The 24682-nt window shown below is 44.4% G+C and overlaps 1 protein-coding gene across 1 annotated transcript in view; it reads right to left on the reverse strand.

Moving 5' to 3' along the window:
• Positions 1-24682, reverse strand: part of LOC121877224 (mucin-2-like) — a 72333-nt gene that overhangs the window by 4220 nt on the left and 43431 nt on the right. The window contains exons 2-6 of the mRNA XM_042382835.1: positions 2756-6579; positions 2307-2423; positions 1203-1401; positions 713-894; positions 441-569 (exon numbers count right to left, since the gene is read on the reverse strand). Coding sequence (XP_042238769.1) covers positions 441-569; positions 713-894; positions 1203-1401; positions 2307-2423; positions 2756-6579 — 4451 coding nt within the window. The remainder of the gene's footprint in view (positions 1-440; positions 570-712; positions 895-1202; positions 1402-2306; positions 2424-2755; positions 6580-24682) is intronic.

Consider the following 24682-nt stretch of genomic DNA (forward strand, 5'->3'; position numbering starts at 1 on the left):
ACACCTCAAAGTAAGTGTACTTTACTGCATTTTGTTTATACTCTGTATGTACTTTTCTGTGAGCTGGAACCAATTACCCAATATTCATTGAAATAATGGATTCGGTTAACGAACGACTTTGTGGAACGAATTGTGTTCGTTAACCAAGGGACCACTGTATACTGTACTAGTTTTTATAAAAAAAATGTAATATTGTTTACAGCATTCATGATCTACAAAACAATCATGAATTTATAAAGGAAAGTACAAAGGTTACCTATACCCCAACTTTCTATTCATCACCAGAACTTTAACATTATATATTTGCACTATGACCAACTGACTAACTAATTGCCTTACTAACTGACTGATTGACTAACTTACTGACTGACTAACTTACTGACTGATTGAAAGAGAGTTAATCTGTCTGAATTGATTGGCTGACTGACTGACTGACTCACCCGGCTCTTCTGCTCGTAGATATCAGTCCCCAGATCTTTAACGTTGCGAGCCAGTCCGAAGTCAGCGATCTTGCAGACTTTGTTGTGGTCGACCAAGATGTTGCGGGAGGCCAGGTCACGGTGAATGATCTGAAGGAAGGCAGAATCATGTGAATTACATGTATTACTTCTATCTGTCATATAGTGTGTGTGTGTGCGTGTGTGTAAAATCAATGAAAGTATATGAAGAACACTTAAGATTTCATGAAGAACAGGAGGGAACATCATCTCACCCCACGAGACTGCAGGTAATCACACCCTGTCGCTACTTGACAGGCAAAGCGAGTCAGATCCTTAGAAGTCAAGGCTTCAGTGTCAGACGAGAAGTTGTAGTAGTTGTGTCGTGTTCGGTGATCTCGGAGGAAGGTCAACAGCTTACCAAACATTATGTATTCCATGATCACAAAATGAGGTTCTGTTCAGGTACAAAGGTTGGAAAAAAAATGGTGAAGTAAGTAGGTGATAATGACGTCATCATATTAATATCGATTACAAAATATAAATAATAATAATAATAATAATAATAAAACTTAAGGTATTATATATATGGATTTTCTTGAGATATGAGAAGATGAATCACTAAGATTAGCCCCTAGCTTAGTTCACCTGATGATTAAACACCCTAATGCTTCCTGGAAGGATTAGGTTAGGTTTGCAACTGAGTAACTGAGAGAACACCTGAGATACACCTAAGACACTGAGAGACACCTGAAAGAAACTTACCCTGTTGAGTGCAGCAGCCGAGGAGAGTCACCACGTTGGGATGTTGACCAATGTGCTGCATGATGGCCAATTCCTTAAGCAAGTCCTGTCTCTCCTTCACACCAGCACCCTCTTTCACGCCCTTCACTGCCACCAAGACTGTAGGACCTCCTGGGGCACCCTCACACGCACACAGTTCCCGTGCCTCTGCCTTCCACACCTGCAGTAGCGACATCTATCTTCAGGAGTTTTGTAAGGTGATGTAATGTCTTATTCATACCAAGAAGATAACACTACTTTGAGGATTGACCATTTTATTTAACCTTTTTAGGATGAGACAGATTAACCATCATTCTCAAAGGGTTAAATATAATCATTAAAGAGTTAAAATAGCATCCTTGGAAGGGTTAAAAAAAATATTGTCATCAAAAGGGGTTAAAATATTTAATCCTCAAAAAGGGTTAAAATTTCATTCTCAAAAAGGGTTAAAAAATCAACATTAACCCTTTGATGACTAGGATTTAACCTTTCAGGATTCAAAAGGGTTAAAGTGCAACAAACATAGGACCTTGTTACCTTAAGAACACATCAGAAATTAAAGGTTAAACTCCCATCAAAACATATGATATTCACCTCCACAGCATACGACTCCTAACACTATAAAAGACTGGATTGTATTCTTGAACAAACTCTCCTGTTCTAACTTCATCAAACTGGTACTGCAATAAGGTGTATCAGCAGGGCTGGATTCATTTGTTACAAATTACACCTGTACTGAGTTGCATACACACCTTCAAGTATGATCTACTATGCTTCACTATACTGTATATAACACAGTTGCATCCGTTGCAAAATTCAACTTCTTGCAATAGGTAAGAGTGACAGAGACAAACTCACTTCTGTATGGTAGGCAGGCAGGAAGGTGAGTAGAGGGTGGGTGGGTGGGTGGGTGAGTAGATGGGTGGGTGGGTAAGCAAGTGGGTGATAAGTAGATGGGTGGGTGGGTAAGTAGAAAGGTGGGTGGGTGGGTAAGTAGAAGGGTGGGTGGGTGGGTAGGTAGATGAGTGGATAGGAAGATAGGTGGGTGTATAAGTAGGTCATAGGTAGGTGAAAGAGGTAACTCACCACTCCGAAGTTCCCCTCCCCTAGAATGGACACAAGACGCAGCTTGGATCTCGGGAACTCCCAGGGTGTGTACTTGGGGTGTGGGTTCTTGGCCTCCACTGACGACCCGTCCACGTCCTGCAACACCAAGTTAGGTTACCGACTGACAACTTGATGTATCTGAAGTCCTACTTGAGTTTTAACCCTCTGAGGACGAAGGTTTTTAAACTCCACCAAGGACGATAATTCAATTTATAATTCTCAAGGGAGTAAATCATCGTCCTCATCAAAGGGTGCAGCTTCACACATGAGAGGAAAAGCTTAGGAATCCAGAATACAACTCGACTGTTTGAAGATAAATGTTGACAGACACGTACACAAGATGTTCAGAGTCTAGTGAGGTCTGCCAGGGTGTGTGCTAGTGTGAGTACGAGTCACAGAATACTGTTGGGTGGTGTGGGTGTACTCACCAGGGTCGTGGAGTGTGATGGCTTCCTGGAGTGGTGGGTGGAGGGGGTGAAGCCCTCTCCTCGCTCCTCACTCTCAGGTAAGGCCTTCTGCGTCTTCTTCAAGAACTTTTTGGCGAGGAAGGCAGCCAGGCCAGCAGCAGGGATGATGCCAATTACTCCTATGATGTAAACAGCGGTGTAGGAGGACAGTGAGGATGGAGAGTCGTCGAATTCGTCACTTTCAATGTGCTCGGCAGTGGTGGAAGATGACCCCTGGTCAAAGGTGATGAGGTCAATAATGGGCCTCAGCGTGGAGACTCTGGCTGGAATCTTCCTCACGGTGATGATGGAGTCAGTTGTTGGGCTCTGTGTGGTGGTGGCATCTTCTGTGGTAGTAGCTGGTAAGGCTCTGTCTTGACCCACATCAGCGATACTGGCACCGCCGCCAAAGGTTCTGATGGGTCCTTCGTCGGGATGTGTCGGTAGCAGTGTAGGGCGGTGGTGCGAGGTTGGGTGGATGGTGGCAGGAACACGGGGGACATGAAGCACCTGGGAAGTGTTCTTCTCAGTAGAATTTTCAAAGTCTGTTTCCTTTGTTCCTGTGTCATTACCATCAAGGCTGGAGCTAGTGTGGTCGATGGTCTCCTCCCCAGTGAAGCCTCCAGGTCTTGGTCTGCCTCTCGGGGAGTGAAGGAAGGGTCTGGTGGCGGGTCTGTGTGTGGTGATGGGGACTGTGGTAGACCTCGTGCGGGTGGTGACACTGGCGGGGACGGTCGAGGTGGCAAAGATTCTCTTAGACGTCACGCTGCCATCTTGCTCTCCCTCAGTGTCAGGGTCTCCTCGTGTGGTGGTCGTCCGGACAGGTGGAGAACTTTCCTCAACAAGTGGTGTTTTGGAGTAGCCATCTGATTGAGTCTTATTCCTCGCTGGGTCCTCCTCCGCCTCCTCGACGTAAGGAAGAAGTGAGGAGGAGAGGGATAGTCTGGGAGACTCGCCCCATCCAGGCCTGTCAGTGAACTTCCTGATGTCCACTGGCTTTGTGGTAGTGTAGCTGGAGTCGTTGGTGGTGCTCTGCACCTCGTTGTCACTGTCAGTCTCTTCCTCAGCCTCTGTTGGCTTCGATGTTTGGTATGAGAAGGATGACTTGACTGATGTAAGGATCTGTTTGTCTACCTTACTATCTGTCACAACCTCGTCTTGTGTGGGAATTACTCGATCTATGACAGATGGTGAGGAGATACTCGTCGAAGGTCTCTCTGTCGTGGAAAACTCTGAAATGGATGAAACATTGAAGGCTGTTACTGGGCGGAACGTTGTCGCAACTGGCTGAATTATGGGACGAGTTATTGTGCGATTATCGAGTTTAATCTTGACTCCATCAACCTCAGCGTGGATGATGTGGATCCCTCTCTCAGCCAACTGCTTGTTGAGAGCTTCAAGGTTGGTAGTTATGCTGGAGACCTTGTCCTTGCTCTTGTTGTTGTTGGTGGCGTCTTTCATGATCTCCGTCAGGCTCTCCAGCACTATTTGTTCCGGAGTCTTGTCAGTTGTCACCGTTGTTGTGGGTAAAGTTGTTGTCAATGGTGATGGTGTTGTTGTTATCGTAATCTTCTGGTTTTGTGTTGTTGATCTGAAGGTGAAAGTTTCTTCTGGTTCAGTGAAGAAATCTCTGGTGTAAATTATGGGAGGAAGTGTGATTCTTGTCCGTAATGGCCGTCGTCTTCTATGTCCAAGAGGTCTATTCTGTCTCTCAGGACTCAGCTTAAAGTCTGAAGTGCTTGGGGTTAATCGAGCACGTCCTGTGAACTTTCTCAGCCCTGAGACAGTTGGCTTATAATCGATCACTTTCGTGGTTGTCTCTTGTTTATCATCTTCCTTATCATCAGCTCCTGAGAACCTAATAATCGGCAGTTTCCTCTCTCTTTCTTTCACAGTCCTACTCGTGGAAGCTTTAAAACTCTCCTCATCAGCAACACTGGATTCTGGTGTTACTTCCTTGAGCATGTCGTCAACACTTGGAGACTCTGTCATAGAGGAACTCGAAGGCGTCGTCTCTAGCGAGGTTTCATCTTCTTCATCTTCAGCATATTTAGAATTTTCAAGGCCCAGTGCTGCAGAATCCTTTAAGATCTCACTAACACTTGGCATCATCCTCACGGGCGAATACCTCTCAGGAGCAAGAACTGGTCTCCGAGCGATGATTGGTGGTCTTGTAGTCGTGGCTGAGGTGGTAACAGCTGACGTAGTTCGATCAGCCGTGGTGCTCGCTGGTCTCTGTGTTACTCTCAGTGGTCTCTTTGTTATGGACACTGTCGACGTGGATTTTGTCGTCGCCGTGAATCTTCCTGAAGTTGTGGGTTCTGGCGTTGCTGTGGTCTCTGTGGTCGTGGTAAGAGGCCTGTTCGTAGTCACTGTTCGTAACCTGGTAAACAATGTCACTTTTTCTATGGCTGGGGTTCTTGGGGTGGTTGTGGTCAAATTTACTGGAGACTTTGTGGGTGATGGCTTCGACCTGGTGAGCCAAGCAGGAAGAACTCTTAAAGTAGGCGATGGACTCCTGGTTGTTGTGGTGGTCGGGGTTGTGGTTGTTGAGGTAGTGGTTGAAGTTTCAGTTTTGGACGTTTTAAGGATAGACTCAACAGGTCGTGGGAAGAGAACTGACCGACGGTCCCATTTGGTCGTGGAAGGAGTGCTGGTCGTACTTGAGGGTTGATCTTTTTGTAAGGTTGTTCTTTGTGTGGCGGGTTCAGTTGTGGTTGTCATAGTTTCTGTGGTTGTGGACACCGTTGTTGCAGGGGTTGTTGTTGTGGTTGATGTCGTTGTGGTGGTTGATGGAGTCGTGGTAATTGTAGTGGATCTTTTGGTTGTAGTAGGTAATTCTGTCGTCGTAGTTGATGCAGTAGTAGTGGTGGTCGTGGTGGTGGTAGAAGGCGTTGTAGTTATGGGTGTTACTGTGGTGGTAGATGTTGTAGAGGTAGTAGTAGTAGTGGCGGCAGGTGTTGTAGTATGAGGTGAAGATTTGAAGAACTTGCCAGTAGGTAGTTGTTTATCACCACCACCATGGAGGGTTGTTGGCGCCCTCTTGGTGGTGGTCGAGGAGGTGTGTGGCGCTAAGGACGTGTCTAAACCACCATCTTCATCATCATCCTCGGGTCTGTGTGTGGTGTGAAATTCATCTGGAAACTGAGTGTCTTTACTAAGTTCATTTTTCTTGGCTCGCTTGCTGGTGTTATTGTCTAGGCCATCGTTGTTGCTGTGTGGGAGTGTCTGGGAGGATGATATTCGCCGCACAGCCACCAGAGGCGCGGCATTGGGTGCAGGTAGTCGCTGACCGAACTCCGCCAGCAGTGAGGTTGGCGGAGTTGGTCTGGGTATTGGCTGTCGACCTGCTACGTCAGACCTGCGTATTGGAGGAAGTCTGGAGATTCTGGTCCTCTGTGGAGGCCGCCAGCTGCCGCGTCTTGGAGGGGGTGGAGCTCTCTGCCCACTCACAGGTCCTATTCGACGGATGAGGACGGAGTCAGCAGAGGGCGAGACCTTCATGTTGAGCAACTCCACCACGGGTTGAGGGCTGCCAGAGCGGGCGATACGTGCTAAGTTAATAGGTACGGCGCCCTCTGGGATGTATAGCGGCACCACCAAAGTTTCCGACCCTCGATATTCGGGTTCCTTCCCTGCCGCCTCCACAACCTCCGACCGGATGCCGAAATCACCATTGATGCCCTTCAGTATAGACCCGTAGTCCGGGGGTGTTGGATGGTCCACCTCGGCCAGGGTGTTGGTGCTCAACTCTCCTCCACCGCCTACTGCTGGCCTCCTCAACCCCCGGCTGCCCACACAAACGTCTGTAAGAGAGAGAACAAGGTTACCTTCTGCTGCCTCACATAGTACCTCCTACAGCCTCACAAAGCACTTCCTGCAGCCTCACATTATGCCTTCTGCTGCCTTACATATTACAGTCAACCAAAGACGCACTGACCCCACCCTGGGTCTCGTGCTCTCAATTTTACCTGACAATACTTGGTAAAATAAGGCCGTTGTAATGGTGACTGTGCTTGGTGGATCTATTTTCGGCTGTATCACTGTCAGGATAAATATTAAACAAACCAAAGGTAATATTTTCAGGGGCGGATCCAATAAATTTTTGGTGGGGGACCATGGCGAGCAAAGCGAGCACACCCAGCTGGGATTTTTTGGGGGGTGCTAGAAGTCCCTCTCCCCCGAATTTTTTATTTTTTTTTGAAACCTGACCAATTTCAAGGCCATTTTGAAGCCAAGTGTACTAGATATTCTGAGGTTAATTGTAATTACTTTTTACCATACATAAATGCCCAGGTACTATACTGCATTAAAAAAAAAGTATTGGAATTTTCTGATGAAAAGGGGGGTCCGGACCTTTAGGGCCTCCCTGGATCTGCCTTGAATTTTATAATAATATGCTATTCATCATTATTTAAGATCGTGAGAGGTTTCCAAATGTTCGTATATTTGCCTAAATAGTGAAGAAAATTTTATCTGAGAATCTTGTGGCAGCTGTGGTTGTAGCTGAGTTGCCAATTCATTAATATAATTTCTTCATTATTTAAGCAATTAATGTATACGAAAATTTGGAAACTTCTCAGGATCTTAAATAATGATGAATAGTTTATGATTATGACAATTCTACCTTTGGTTTCTTTAATATTTATCCTGACAGTGATACAGCCGAAAACTGATCCACCAATCACAACCACCTTTACATACAGGTACAGCCTTCCTTTACCAGGTAAAATTGCGAGCACGAGACCCAGGGTGGGGTCAGTGTATCTTTGGTTGACTGCACCTCCTGTTACTTCACATAGTAACTCCTGCTGCCTCACATGGAACCTTGTTTTCTGTACCTGGAGAAGGGATACCTGGGGAAGTAACTTAATAAAGTGGTGTTGGTCTCTCGCTCTCTCTCCCTGCATTATGTGTGTGGCACTGTGAACATGTCCTCGACGTATAGTAGACGTGTTGTTAAGAGACGTGAAGCAGTACTGTTCATCTGCTGCCACAGGAAGGTCCCCACACACCACCTTGACTCTGTTGACAAGACGATTCACGAGGAAGAATAACCCTGACAAATATATATTTATTCTGGACCAGGAGACTTTATTCACGCGGAGATTCTTTTGTTGACTGTGAAGGATCTTGTGGGCTGTTGTTTTGTTGTGTTGTGGGTTGGTATTTGTTGTTTTGCTGTGCTGTTGTGTTGTGTCTTCATCATCATCTTCATCATTTCACATCACCACCATCATCACTACCACCACCACTTACACCATCATCAGTATCCAGGACACAGTGATGAGCTCGGGGTGGCCATGACCTACTCACTTGTGTCAGCATCCTCCACCACCACTGTTTGTTGACAATGAAAACAAGGGGGAGGGGGGGACTCTACCAATCATTATCCCCTCTCACGTCATCCTCTCACCATCCCCCCCTCACCACACCACCTCTCTCACGCCATCCCCACACCACCCCTCTCACGCCATCCCCACACCACCCCTCTCACGCCATCCCCACACCACCCCTCTCACGCCATCCCCACACCACCCTTCTCACGCCATCCCCTCACTCACCTCACTTAATAATCCTAATCACACAATCAGGCAATGTTAGTCAAGATAAGACTCAAGAAACACTGATAATTAACTTGTTTTCTTCGTCACGCGTGTTGCTTTATCTACCTCCCCCTCCTCCCTTCACCCCCCCTCTCTCTCTCCCTTCTTTATCTCCTCCTTACCCTCCCCTTCTCCCTCCCTCTATTCTCTCTCTGTTCCGCCCTATGTTCTCCTCAAGGACAGTTTATACATCCGCCAGTCATTGTAATATCTATTTATTTCATGACTTTTGTGAAGAACATTGCCACGGTTTGAGTCTTCAGGTTAAATGTACAAGATTGTGTTTATAACTTAGTCGTGTAGGAACAGCAGTGGGTCTTGGGGTGTTACCTTATCATATCGTCTATACTGGCATGATAAAGTCTACGTTCGTCTTTTGTTTTGCATGACCGTATATTATTCGTATTTTGGTGAGAATGGTCGTCTTTTCTTCTTTGCCCTCACCCTCTTCCGCTTAACATTTCTTCTCTCTCCTCCCCCTTTTCTTCCACCCTCTTCCCTCTTTATTCCACTCCCCCTCTCCCTCCCTCTTCCCTCTCTCTTTTCCATTCCTTTCTCTTCTCTTCTCTTCTCCCTCCCTCCCTCCCTCATTAACTGACTGTCTCCCTCCTCATCCCACTTTCCCATCTCCCCCTTCTCTTCAAGCACACTTACGTCTGTCGTAATAATGTTCTGGGTCTGTGTTTTTCCTGATATTTTTTTTTCCTGTTGAATGATATCACAGTCACTGACCGCTTGGTGAAGGACGGGGGATAGAAAGTTGAGTAGGTGGGTGACTGGGGAAGGAAGGGAGGAAATGAAGGAGGAAAGGAGGGAGTAAGGAAGGAAGGGAGAGAGGGAGAGGGTGAAAAGGTGGGTGGGAGAGTGAAAGGGGGCGAGAGTAGGAAAGGGAGGGTGTTATAGAGAGAAAGATAGGGAGAGAGGGTAGAAGGATGGGTGAGACTGGGAAAGGGGGTGGGGTGTTATAGAGAGAGGGAGGGAGGGTGGATAGGTGAAAGGGAGAAGGCAATAAAACAAAATTCTGTCTTCTTTAATCTCAATATAAAACCATTAGTCTTCTCCCTTTCCCCATCCTCGCCCAACAAAATAAAAAAAAATAAAAAATAATAATCTACTGACCACATAGTTTAGTGTGGTCTACCATTGAACGGACCGATTACTAACGTTTTCTTTGGTACGTTTATTGTCATGGTTGGTGATGGAAGTATTTTTTTTTTATCATTCACCTACCATACTATCACCACCAACCACCATCATAGTCTCCAACACCACGAATACGAGTTTATATTTATCTATCTATCTATCTATCTATCTATGACATATTTCCCGCGTTCGTACAATACCGTAGCTGGAATAAGAGCCATTACTAAGAGTGAGGTCCCGAACGGTGTGACAATGGCTAACTTTCACCTATTAACTATACGTACAGTACCTCATGACAGAACCCGCCAAAATAACAAATGGTGATAAGTGACCAGTATATCTCCACGTCAACTGTATAAAGGCAAATAAGCTCTTCCTGAATACGCGATAAAACAATCTGAAGGACTTATGTGGTTTATAAACAATGGTCAACTCTATAAATAATGACACGACACATCTCGAAATTCAGTGTTGGATAAAGACAACCAGCTTAAAATATCATTAACGATCCAAAAATGTTCCAAATGTCGCCCTTTTTTATTCTTAAACTATAAATCATGCAGAAGAAACAAAATCTTTTTAAAATATTACTTCCCAAGAAGAGTTTGTACCCTGCTGTTGGGAAATATTGGTTAAGGGTTCGATTCCCGGTCCTGCTGAGGTTTGGGTTTGTTCCGTGTACAGTGACTGGTTCTGTTGTACTTGGTAACGGGTCCACTTGATGACGATGGAACCCATGAACTATTGAAAGCTGAGTGATGATTATTTTAAACGGATGGAAGTAATAATAATAATAGTAATAATCAATCACAAAAAAAAAAACACGAGCACACACACAAAGGACACACAGCTGTAACGAGTGACAGGAGAGGGAAAGGGGGGAGAAGGGAGATAAAACACTACTGGAAGCACATCAAGGTCGCCTATCTATCTATCTCTCTCCCTCCCCTTCCCAACAACTCCGTCACCCCTCCCCTCCCCTCCCCTCCCTCCCTCCCTCCCTCCTTCCATTCTCTTCTACTCCTTATCTTCCTCCATCTATGTTCCCTTCCTTTAACTAAATCCCCCAGTCCTTTCCACTCTCCTCTCCTTCCCCCAAACTCCCTCCCTACTCCCTGCTCCACCTCTCTACCACCTCCTCCCTCTCTTCTTTCCTCTCCCAACTACACCCTTCCTTTCTTCCTCCAACCCACCCTCCCTCTCTTCTCCAATCTCTCTTCTTCGCCTTCTCTCCTTCACTAGTCAGAGCATAGGGTGAATATCAAGTGAGAGGGAGTGAGGGACAGCCTTGATGACCCATTAAGGACTGACTGGTGACACACACACACACACACACACACACACACACACACACACACACACACACACACACACACACACACACACACACACACACGCCAGCTGATAACACAACAATAACAATGGCTGATCAGTGATGGGCTGGGTATTGTAGCCTCAGACACAACAGTGATGGGAAACTGATGGGCAATAGTGACAGTCAGGGGCCTAAGCTGGACCCCACGAGATAGGAAAAGATTCAGAAATATAGGTCGGCTGAACATGGAGGGGTTTGGAGGCTATCAAGTTGGGTTAGGTTAGACTAGGTGCGCAGAGGTAGTGGAGTTAAGCACAGGTAGTGGAGGTAAGCACAGGTAGTGGAGGTGGGCACAGGTAATGGAGGTAAGCACAGGTAGTGGAGGTGAGCACAGGTAGTGGAGGTGGGCACAGGTAGTGGAGGTAGGCACAGGTAGTGGAGTTAAGCACAGGTAGTGGAGGTAAGCACAGGTAGTGGAGGTGGGCACAGGTAATGGAGGTAAGCACAGGTAGTGGAGGTGAGCACAGGTAGTGGAGGTGGGCACAGGTAGTGGAGGTAGGCACAGGTAGGGGCGTCACCGTGATAGAGGGACACACAGGTATGTCCTACACGCCCTACTCACTACGGTTTCGTCTGGGTTGACTCAGCTTTTACTCATATATGTGACCTCGTGCGCACGCCTGACCTTGAACGCATGTGTGACCAGCGCGTGTATATTATCTTGTCTTCCTCGAGCGCGCCCTGATAAAACCTCTGCAGGGCCACTGAGAGAAGGTTCTTGTTTTTGTGTGTGTGTGTGTGTGTGTTTTTTCACGGAGGTTCCTGACATACAGGGTAAATAATGGAGGCAACAAGAACGCTTACCTTCACGCAGGCACACACACACACACACACACACACACACACACACACACACACACACACACACACACACACACACACACACACACACACACACACACACACACACACACACACACACACACACACACACACCACAACCGCATCCAGCCCATACGTGCACGAACTGATCGCTATAAGAACAGCCCAGTCCCAACCATTGTAAAAATTATCAATAACATGTAATAAATCAGTGTATTCACTCCCAGTAAACACTGCTCCCTACACTGTCACTATGTTGAAATGAACTGTATTTTGAGCTGATCCCCATCTAAGTTACTATATGTCTTATTTGTGTCACTTATGTCACTTGTATATTATTTGTAATTCGTAACCCATTCCCCAAATATGTAACTGTATATATTTTCAGCCTCTGGCCAAGCTCTTCAAACCGTTAACACACACACACACACACACACACACACACAACACACACACACACACACACACACACACACACACACACACACACACACACACACACACACACACACACACACACACACACACACACACACACACACACACACACACACACACACACACACACACACACACACACACACACACACACACACACACACACACACACACACACACACACATCATCAACATCACACACACACACACACACACACACACACACACACACACACACTGTACAATATCGTATCACAAAATCAAAACCAGAAAATATAATAAAAACAATACCTGTCCACATAAAGTGAACTATGGGACAGAAACGTAAGACGGACGTACGACAGGGGCATAAGGCAAGGGCGAAAAGACAAGGGCGAAAAGACAAGGGCGTAAAACAGAAGCGTAAGACAAGGGCGTAAGACAAGGGCGTAAGACAAGGGCGTAAGACAAGGGCGTAAAGACCGTATCATAAAGGGATGGTGTGTGCCTTAACTTCCACCGTCCATAAAGGGGCTCACTGTGGCTCAAGGTTACTGGCTGACTGACTGACTGACTGATTGGGAAGGACTGATCATGGATAACAATACAACACCTGATGGATATGATTGGTCGTCACTCTTGTCAACAAAAACAATAACTGGTTTTAGGGAGACGTGATGGTGAGGGATGGATGGATAGTCTTCTCTCTATCCTAGGATATCCTTCATTTATAGTAGGATAAGAGAAGGAGGAGGAAGATTAACGAGGTAGAAATTGTGGATAAGGAGACGGAAAGAGGAGGAAGAGTGAAAAGCAATTGAATTTTCAGATAAGACTTTCAGATGATGGAACTTTCGGACCTTAGCTTAGACTTTGAGGAGTGAGGGAGGTAGGGGTGAGTGAGGGAGGTAGGGGTGAGTGAGAGAGGTAGGGTGTGTGAGGGAGGTGGGGGGGTGAGTAAGGGTGATGTTCTTACGACACAACACACACACACACACACACACACACACACACACACAGATAGTTCCCGGGTGAGGTGTATTTACGGTAGTTTGCGTGGGAGAAGACCTTGATATGGAGAGAGAGAGAGAGATATTGTCACAAGAGCGGGTCAGGACGAGGCGAGGCAAGGATCATATTTCTACACCTTCTCTCTGTCACTGTCTTCCCACCTTCCTGCACTTCTGATTCCCTTCCCGTAGTATCTTGATGTAAACTTCTGCTGGAGGTTCACACTGGAGATTCATACAAAAGGTTCATAGTGGAGGTAGTTCAAGAGATTCACACTGTGAGGTTCACAATACCTACACAATGGAGCATAATTGATTTTTCTTGTTCCTCTTATAGCACGTGGAGTCACACACACTCAAGACCGGAGTATGTGGGTGTTGGGTAGTGGTGTGGGGAAGGAGGGGGCTGTGGGAGTGGGGAGGTGATGATGTGGGGGGTGGTGATGATGTGGGGTGGTGATGATGAGGGAGGTGGTGGTGTAGGAGGCTGGGGGTTGGTTGGTGGAGTGGAGCGGAATAATAATAATAACAGACAGGTAAACACAGGTAGGAGGAGTGAGAGTACCGGGTGAGGGACTAAATAATGTATTTAGGCCATAGTAAGAGCCATCAGGTGTATACTAAAAAGATTCAACCCATTACGAGGCCAATTACTCCTTCATTCCTTCCCCCTATAAGGCAAAGAAAACCAAGGTCTCCGTTTTCTCTTATCCTTCAATACTTGGGCTAACTAGTTTAAACAAATAACAATACGTAATTCGCGCAACAATCAATTAAACTCTACTTGTGGTGGTTGATGTGTATGTGTGTGTGTGGTTAATGTGTGTATTGCGTGACGTCATAGCAGGATGATTGATGAGACGCCAGATGTTTGGTGATGTGGGAAACGTAAACTGCAATTAATAACTCCAGGACGGTCAATCTTACCCCAACACGAGCAAACTTAACGCCAGAGCCGGAAGAACAGTGCCCAAGGTGGTCACTCTTACGCCAGATCCAGAAAAATAACACAGGTAGTTTATAAAGTTTTCGTCTTCCTTCTCTTCTCCAACAGTACACCAGACTCACGTTCGCCAGTTAGATAGATAAGTATAGAGGAAGATAGATGTGTGTGTGTGTGTCGGGGGGGGGGGGATAAGATCGTCCTCGAAAGGTAAGACAATGAGTTAAAAACAGAGAGGAAGACCCACTTAGCCTCGCCAGGTGCTTGTTGTCGTGGGAGTCCTGAGACCCCCCTCTCTCTCTCTCTCTCTCTCTCTCTCTCTCACGTAGAGCTTGAGATAATGTTGGAACCTCTGAAACAAATTCTTCTAAAATTCATTACAATGCAGATAATTTTGGGATAAATTCCTTCCAAATTTAAATAAGGGAAAGAGGGGAAGAAAGAGGGAAAGAGGGAGGGAGAAGAAGTAAGGGAGAGAGGGGAGGGAGAAGAAAGGAGAGGGAGGGGAAAATGAAAATAGATGGAAGGAAAGGGGGGGAAAAGAAGGGAGAGAAGGAGAGGAAGGGAGAGGGAAAGTTGGCTGGCCTTCACAAACTCACTGTTTTCCACATTTTAGGTTAATTAGGCGAGGTAATATGGCTGCCGTGGGCGACCGTCGAAGAGTATTGTGTTGTGTGGTTGTTTGTGTCCACCCTGTGTCCACACTCCACCCACAACCCCCTGCCTCCACCCACCACCCACAACCCTCTACCCTGCCTCCACCCTCCCACCCACAACCCTCTACCCTGCCTTCACCCACAACCATCTAGCCTGCCTCCACCCTGCCTCCACCCACAACCCTCCACCACCCTCCACCCACCACCCTCCACCCACAACCCTCTCCTTGCCTCCACCCTCCACCCACAACCCTCTCCTTGCCTCCACCCTCCACCCACAACCCTCTCCCTTGCCTCCACCCTCCACCCACAACCCTCTACCCTGCCTTCACCCGCAACCATCTAGCCTGCCTTCACCCTCCACCCTGCCTCCACCTTCCCACCATGCCTCCACCTACAGCCTACTCATCCTGCCTCTCCACACAACCCTGCCTTCACACATAGCCCTCCACCCTACAACCCTCCACCCACACACATTACAACACCATACATAACCTTCTTCCTTGACCGGACTCGAGGTAATCCTTCAATGTCTCTCACAACTTTCACCGAGACAATCTCAAAAGAAGTTTCCCGTAATTAACTTTGTCAATGGAACCTAACCTAACCATACCGAACCAAACGCTAACCTAGCCTAACCTAACCTAACCCAACCTATACTACCCTAGGTTAGGTTAGCATCTGGGTGTTTAATCGTCAGGTGAAATAAACCGGGGTACCTAAATCTTGCCGATCTCTTTAAGTGAATTCCACCGTGTGCTATTTCTCATAACCTCTCGTGATGATTGTTAGTTTCACGCCATCTTCTCCTTGTGCAAGATGGCCCACTCGAGAGTTTATACTGCACAGCCCACTCAACAAGCAACACTACACGACCCACTCAACGGTGTATACTGCACGGCCCACTTAACAGGCTACACTCCACGGCCCACTTAACAGGCTACATTCCACGGCCCACTTAACAGGCTACACTCCACGGCCCACTCAACAGGTTATATACACGGCCCACTCAACAGGCTACACTACACGGCCCACTCAAGAGGTATTAATGAAGTTTCCAATAAGTTCAATAACAAACACTAATGTCTTGGATCACAGTCAAGAGGCGCCGCGGGGCATCGGTCATTTAATAAGACGGAGTAAAGGTTGACTCCCTCCTAACGTTACCTACCCCCACACTGGTCATTTGTCAACAGCCACAGTAAATAGGGAGTAAGCCACAGAAATTGGGGTTTTAGTTATAGAAATTTGGTGTCCGATACAGAAAATGGAGTTAAGCCACAGAAAATGATAAGGGTTTAGTTATAGAAAATGGGAGTAAAACAAACCAAATGGAGGGTCATTCACAGAAGGTTGGGTCACAGAAAATGGGGGGAACCACATGAAAGGGGAAAACCAGAGGAAAGGGGGAAACCACAGAAATGGGGGAAGACTACAGAGAGCAAAGGGTGATCTACAGAAAATTGAGACTAAAGACAAATGGGGTGTAAGGGACAGGAAATAAGAGTGTCACCTACAGGAAAAGGGGAACTTGACAACAGAAAAAAAGAGTCCTCCACAGAATATGGGAATCAACCGCAGAAGGTGGGAGGGTTGGAAAGAGAGACACGAATTCAATGCCAAACCGCTGGGTACCATGAACGTGAACTATTACAATAATAACAACAATTTACCTCTCACCTCTCTGTCTCGTTACTCCTCACCCCACTGTCTCGTTCACATGGTTACCGAGACGTCTCCTGGGAATGAGGGAAGAGGGGGGGGGGGAGGAGGTGGAAGAGAGGTGAGAAGGGCAAAATGGGAGGGGAGGGGTGGGAAGAGATGAAGGAGATGGGGGAGGGTGTTGAGAACGTTGGCTTAAATTAACCCCCCCCCCTTTAGTACTGGCAGATCTCTCACAATATGGCAGCACAAGTCCACGAACTGTGTCCAGGAATGAATGACATTTGGATCTACATTTTAGAAGCCTTGTGTGTGGTGTGTGAGAATAAAAAGTCACCGAGGTTAATGTCAGACGCCTCAGGGCTGTCAAATGGCTCTCAGGGCCCACTGGAGACTCTTAGAACCCATTGGGAACTCCCAGGGGTCTGTTCTATGTCCCAGGGTCCGTTGGGGATTTCATAGGCCTGTTAGAGACTCTCAGGGGTATAATCAATGTCTCTGGGCCCGCTGGGAACTCCTAGGGCTGTGGTCAGGGATGTCTGTCAGTCAGTGAACGGCCGAATACCGTATTCGTTATCACGTTCCCACTCGGCACAAGACCCGGGAATGTGTCGGCAAATAAAGAACCTATTTGAAAGGTAATCCACAGAAGGCTATTAGTTAAAGGGTTAATTCTGGGGTACTCTGCTGTAATATAATGTCCCTTCTGCACACACACACACACACACACACACACACACACACACACACACACACACGTAAAGCTCTAAAAAAAAAACACAATATCGTGCCAACTTTGAACCCCTGACGTGACCTCTTAAACCCGGTGATATCAGGTCAAGGATGCTTTGTTTATGTTTAGTGTAGGTTTTATAACGTAATTGTGACAGTGAGACACTGAGATATTGAGATATATATCAGGGCCTTAACACACACACACACACAGCGGTCACTCCCGGTCACACAGTCAATCACTCGCGACAGCCCTTATTTCACAGAGCTTACCGTTGCCCTTATTGCTTCGTGTCATTTCACATAATTATACCATTTATTTGTGAGCAACTGACACTGCTAGAGGGTGTGTGTGAGTGGGAGCGGTCACACACACACACACACACACACACACACACACACACACACACACACACACACACACACACACGAGCGCACATAGTAACACTTGCACGACGGAGATTCCAGTAATGTAAAAAGCCTAGTATATATACGTGACATTCCCCAAGCTGACCAGCGACCCAGATTATATACACTACCATACAGTTAAGAGTTTGTGTTACTTTAGTACACATTCACCGTCTGTACTGTCAATGGCGGCGTCGAGTTATTGTAGTTTTTACTCAGTTTGATATATGTTTAAAGTTTATATTGGTGGTAGAACACAGTTTATAGTATATGTTTAGTTTGCTACACTTTTAATGTTTATACAGACGATGATGGTGCATATGACCCAGTTTACTTAATTTGATGTTCAATTTGATACACTTTTGCAATTTTTTAACACAATGAACTATTTATAAAAGTTTGAAGCTTTGTACTTAGAAATCCACACACCATATTTAGCTCAAACCTATTAACATTTACAGATATCGTATTAACAACTCCAGGTATGACGCACGAACGATAGCACAGGCAGAAAGCTTGAAATGTCGCGTTGAAGAAGAAAATATAACCCAATCAAGCTGGACTGTTAACTCCAAGACGGACGGACGGACGGACGGACGGACGAACGCTAGCACAGGCAGAAAGCTTGAAATATCGGACTTAAAAAATAAAATTATACCCAATCAAGCTGGGCTGTTAAACCCAGGACGGACGCACGAACGCTCACACAGGCAGAAAGCTTGAAATATCGCGTTGAAGAATACAATATAGTAAGGTGCGTGAGGTAAGGTTTGAGGGAGGTTAATTATCCTGACTTTTGTTTAGGAAGTTCACATGGTTGGCTTAAAGTGTTTCCCAGGTGATGTTGGTAACTGTGTTTGGCCTCATACGTGATAGACTATTACCTACTTATACTATCCTAACATCATCACCTGTATCCCCTCCCCCATCCCCCTCTTCCTCCTCCCATTCTATTCTTCTTCCTTCTATTTTTTCTTCCTCCTCCTCTTCCTGCCATTCTTCTTCTCATTATTATTTCCCCATTTCATGTTCGTTTAAATTCATTTTCTTAGTATTTTTCTCTTCATCACAGAGCTATATACTGCAGACCAATATAAACACACATCGTATACATCACGGAGCTATAAACTAACAACAACTTTGGAATATACACGTATCCCCTCCATCATAGAGCTATACACTAAATAGAACTTGACCACATGCACGAACAGTACGTCTCTCCACGGAGCTACATACACCCTATACGTCTCCTGGGAGCTTATAAACTAGAGCGAGAGAGGGACTTTTTGTACGCAAACTATATACCTCCAAGGAGCTATAAACTAGAGTGAACTTTTTATACATATCCTTCCAGTAGTGTTTATAGCTCTCGACATCTGCGGCAAGACTGTTATTTTGTGGTATATCGGAGTAAGTAATGACGGCCTTTTTACGTCAACATTTTCAGCCTGACAGACAGTTTGTGACACAGCAACTGGACTCACAGATAAAATGGCATTAAATATTTTGAGTTTTTATTCAGGATTTTATTTATTTTAAAATTTTTAATGGAGAGAAATAAAGAGAAAATGGGAAAAAAGATACGGAAATGAAAGTAGAGAGAGAGAGAGAGATGAACAGAAATAGAAAAACAGACAATGACATACATACATACATATATACATACATACATACATATATACATACATACATACATACGTACGTACGTAAATACAGACAGACAGACGAAGAGAATAAGAAAGAAAGACAGAAAAAGAAAGAAAATTTGAGAATGAAACAGCAGAAACAGGTAAAGCCCGAGTGATTATTTTCCAACTGTGTTAAAAGTCTTGAGTCACTTCCACAAGAATGACTCGCTGAATACAGTCCAAAATATCACCTTCATCAAAGTCCAATATGTCGTTCCGTAAAAGTCCTACCTAAATATCAAAACCTCCCCACCTCTCCTCAAAAGTTTAAAATACAGCCCCTACCCTCCCCAAAAGTCCAAAATATCACCTCCACCCTCCAAAAGTCCAAAATACCACCCCTACCCTCCCCAAAAGTCCAAAATATCACCTCCACCCTCCAAAAGTCCAAAATACCACCCCTACCCTCCCCAAAAGTCCAAAATATCACCCCTGCCCTCCCCAAAAGTCTGAAATATCACCTCCACCTCCAAAGTCCAAAAATACCACCCCTACCCTCCCAAAAGTCAAAATATCTCCACCCTCCAAAGTCCAAAATACCCCTCCCTCCCAAATCAAAAACCCATCAAATACTACCTCCCCAAAGTCCAAAATACCCACTCAAGTCCAAATACCTCCCCAAAGTCCCAAATATCAAGTCTCCCTCTCAAGTCCAAATTAACTTCTGAAAAGTCCAATGTTTACTTGAAAGTCCAATATATCGTCCCTTACAAAACCAAAACATCAACTCCTTAAAAGTCTAATTATCACTCAAAATAAGTCCAAAATGTCATCCCTATCAAGCTCAAAAAGTCCCACAATAAAGTCTAAAAAGTCCCCTCGTGTACGCTCTATACTGTACGAAGCCAAAGTGACCGTCATGGATGATACGGCAGAAAATATTGGTAAAGGTTCATGTCTTTTAAATGATCTTGAGAGAAGATAAACAGAGATAGATGGAGAGAAAGACAAACAAACTGACATGTTGAAAGTAACAAACAGAAAGAGAGAGATAGATAAACAGACAGACAGATCAAGACTGAGATTAACAGACACAGACAAACAAGAAAAATGAAATTATAATAAACTGAAATAAAAATTACCATCAATAAAAAACATCAATAGATCATAGTTTACCTTCTATAAAATCCCGTTTTTTATAAAGCGAAACTAGACTAACTTATACCCTGTTATTTCCTCAAATTCCAAAACACTCGCTATGAGGAGTTTGAAGTCCTGGTGCTAAGTTTTAAGACAATTCTTCCTTACCGCTATACACTCACTTCTATCTTGTGAATGGAGCAAAACCCTCGACATGGAACAGACAATAAAGAGGGTTCACACAGTATGGGACAGAATAAGAGAAGTAACACAACGGAATCAAAGGAAAATGCGAGACTGCACAACGACGAAAAGTGACAAAGCGCACAACACAGTTACACTCCAACACGACCGAATGATGGACACTTTTAGGTCGTCTCGTGGTCTATGACTCTCCAACTATGGTCTGTGAATACAAGACTTCCAGGGTCTCTCTCTCAGATCGTCTATATATCATAATAAGACTCAGATCGTCTATATATCCTAATAAAACTCTCAGATCATCTATAAAACTCTCACATTGCCTATACATCATAATAAGACTCCCAGGTCGTCTATACGTTAAAAAACACGGCCGCTCAGTTAAATAATTAATCCAACCCTTTAATGTTACACAGAGAGATGGAGGCAGTGATCGCCTCTGTACAACAAAACACCGACACACGTTATTTCACGGAGGATTAAACCCAACCATCACGCCCGCAGATTATCTCTTTAAGATTATTAAAACAACACGTGTGACGGTGTTGTTATAATGTATTACTACGCTGTAACAACAAAGGTCTTAACTTTTCGTATTACTAACTACGTCAATGGTGTTATCTTTTTTTTGTTTTTATAACTAAGGCATTGCAGCAGATGTTGTTATAATGTATTACTAAGCGTATATTTGGAGTTAGTAAATATCTAGTTATCAGCAATAAAATATTATTAAATTGATCAGTATGCGAGTATACTTTAATGACTGAATAGCTGTTGGTAAGGCGAGAGATTTTGAGAGAGAGGTGAGAAAAAGATGAGGATGAGAGAAGGGAGGGGAAGGGGAGGAAGCTCTTGCGTTAGTCACCGTTATTCTTGACTGAGTAACGCGGCATCTCCACCAAGATTTCAGTAATAGACAAACATTACTTTCTACGACTGTGTAAACTTATTGAATTTTCTCTTTATTCTGTCTGTATTCAGTGATTTAATCTGTTTATTAGACATGTCTATTTATAATAATTATTCTAAACACTAAAATTTTCTATGATTTTTTAAAACTTATGAAACAATTTAAAATATTTTTTATTAAAAAAAATTTAATTACTTATTTCCCATAACCCTTTTTAAACTTAAAAATATTTTTAAGACTAATTTTCCCCATAAAATAATTTGTTTATAAAAAAATAATGCAAATTTTTCTTACAAATTTTAAACCGTTATTTCAAAGGCGTATTTGACAGGACTTTATCAAGCTAATATACTGCTTTTATTTTTGTTATTGTGTTTTATTTTTTAGTTGAGGGTTTCGCCAGCTGCAGTAACTCCCCCCCCTCCACAGCCATCTTCCAACACAATATCCGGTTTTCTATCATCAATCAAGTGTGTAGGGAAGTTTCACCACTTAATTAAAGTCCTCTTCAACTGTGTAGTATGTAACCTATGTTCTCTCCAACGACTGATCTAACTCCCCCCAGTTTCTATACACGCACAGGGGAAGTAGTATTGCTTGTAGTACTTAACCAAATGCTATCCACTATCCTACAAGCACGAGGTATTTTCCTTTGTGTTAATCTCTATCTGCTTCTCATTTCTGTTGTTACTTTTAGGATCTAGAATAATATCAAGTTTCTGTTTCTTCCTCTTAAATAAAAATTAAGTGATGCTCTTTAGATTAAGTTAGGTTAGGTTAAGGCTAGGTTAGGTTTACGTTAAGTTAAGTTAGGTTTAGGGTTAGGTTGGGTTCGGTTTTCCATTTTTTTTTTGCTTATTGATTAACTTTCCAATTTTCAATCTAGTGTTCCATGATTTCTACTTTCTTTCCATATTACCATTCCCATTTTTTCCCCACAAGTGCTGGTTCGTATTTCCCACCATCACCCGGGCATAAGGCGAGAACTACGACGTGATCTCAGCTCTGATAACATCCAAGTTCATGTGTTGGTTGAGTACTGATCAGTATCGTCACATCTGTACCAACACCTCGTCATCTATAAGGGAAACTGCTATATGTCAACACGGCTGTAGTCATGTTCCTCCGTCATGCATAAACACAGCTGTAACCATTTTTTCCGTCATGCACAAACACGGCTGCAATCATTTCCATCCGTCATGCATAAACACGGCTGTAACCATTTTTTCCGTCATGCATAAACACGGCTGCAATCATTTCCATCCGTCATGCATAAACACAGCTGTAACCATTTCTTCCGTCATGCATAAACACGGCTGCAATCATTTCCATCCGTCATGCATAAACACGGCTGTAACCATTTCTTCCGTCATGCATAAACACGGCTGTAACCATTTCCGCCGTCATGCATAAACACGGCTGTAGCCATTTCCGCCGTCATGCATAAACACGGCTGTAACCATTTCTTCCGTCATGCATAAACACGGTTGTAACCATTTCCGCCGTCATGCATAAACACGGCTGTAGCCATTTCCGCCGTCATGCATAAACACGGCTGTAACCATTTCCGCCGTCATGCATAAACACGGCTTTAACCATTTTCATCCGCCATGCATAGAGAAAGTAGGCTACTCCTGTTATAATTCACAGCTGTCTTGACTTTCAGCGGGAAGAAGTTATTCACTCGCTTAGTGTGTTCAAGAAAGATGTTCACACACTACTTTTTGCAATCAGTGTTATGTGTAATTTTTGTTTAATATAGTTAGTTAGATAGAATGTGTTTCTCACTGATTTCTTTAACCAAACCAAACCTTACCTAACCTAACTTAACCAAACCAAGCCTAACCTAATTCTAAAGTTAAGTCTCTAGCGTACTCCAACTTTTTGTATGGTCATGCACATTGCCAACGTTCCTCTGTGATTTCGCTATAGCTGGTAGGTGTCATATGACGGTCCGCCGCGCCTCACTGCATGACTAAAAAAACTAATGACGCAGAGAAAAACGTCATGCAGATTTCACCCCTTCAGCGTGATTAGTTTGGTAAGAGTCGTCCCCCACCGTTATCGAGATGTGGGTCATGACATACACACACCTACATGATGGTATGTGTGGTGTTAACTGGACGTATATAAAGAAAGTAAAGTCTCAGTGTAACGTTGACGCTATATTTAGATGTTGTATTTATATCCTAGCTTGAATAATCCCTTAAGTTTTGTCCTTACATCTCCAATTACGAGGATTTTTTTTTTTTTACCTACGGATCAATAAGACATTTATGGATAAGGACGGTACACGCCATCTATGAATCAAGCGCCACACTACTCTACCCATGAGGCGGAGTGGCGGAGGGAGGAAGAAAATTAACCAGACAAGCAACCAAGCATGAAGGGGGGGATCACACCATCAACCATGAACCTGCACGAGTTTCTATTGACACTCCACCACAAACACTTGAAAGGGCTTTGTTTTCTTTAGACGTCTCGGATACTGAACCTCCAATCTCTCGTGTATACCAACGCCATAATGATGTATACAGAGAGGTTTAGTGAAGGTGAACCCAAGGAGAGGAAAGAGAGAGAGATATTCATGATTACTTTAAACTCCTTCACTATTGGAACGCCATTTCTGCTTTGACACACTTGAGCTATGACACTTCAGTTATGACACACTTCAGCTATGACACACTTCAGTTATGACACCTTCACCCATGACACATCTCTTCTATGACACCTTCACCCATGACACAACTCATATACGACACCTTCACCCATGACAGTTTCTAATACTTTCTTCATAACTAAAAGATCAACAGACAATGACACACACGTAAAAAAAAGTTAATTAACACTTATTATAAAATGTTAAAAGTAATAAACTTGACAAAAACATACGAATAGAAATTATGTTAAGGTTTTGTTACGTGTTCTGTGTCACCTGAAGATTGGCCACCCCTCTCTCCCCAGTTTATTTCACCTGATGATTAAAACACCCCCTAGCACCACCTGGAGGAGGGGGGGGGGTTAGGTTAGTAGTTAAATATTGGTATAATGTGTGTGTGTGTGTGTGTGTGTGTGTGTGTGTGCATAAAAGTCAATGTTATCGCACCTTCGAACTCGTAAACTTATACACACACACACACACACAAGTCAAGGTTTCTGCCAGAGACTTAACATTATTTAGCCTCGATGCTCAGCTGTTTTCTCCACGCACCGCTATCTACGCTTCATTCTCTCTCTCTCTCTCTCTCACTATTTA

Source organism: Homarus americanus, unplaced genomic scaffold, assembly GCF_018991925.1.
Source record: "Homarus americanus isolate GMGI-L3 unplaced genomic scaffold, GMGI_Hamer_2.0 scaffold367, whole genome shotgun sequence".
NCBI classification, from domain to species: Eukaryota; Metazoa; Arthropoda; class Malacostraca; order Decapoda; family Nephropidae; genus Homarus; species Homarus americanus.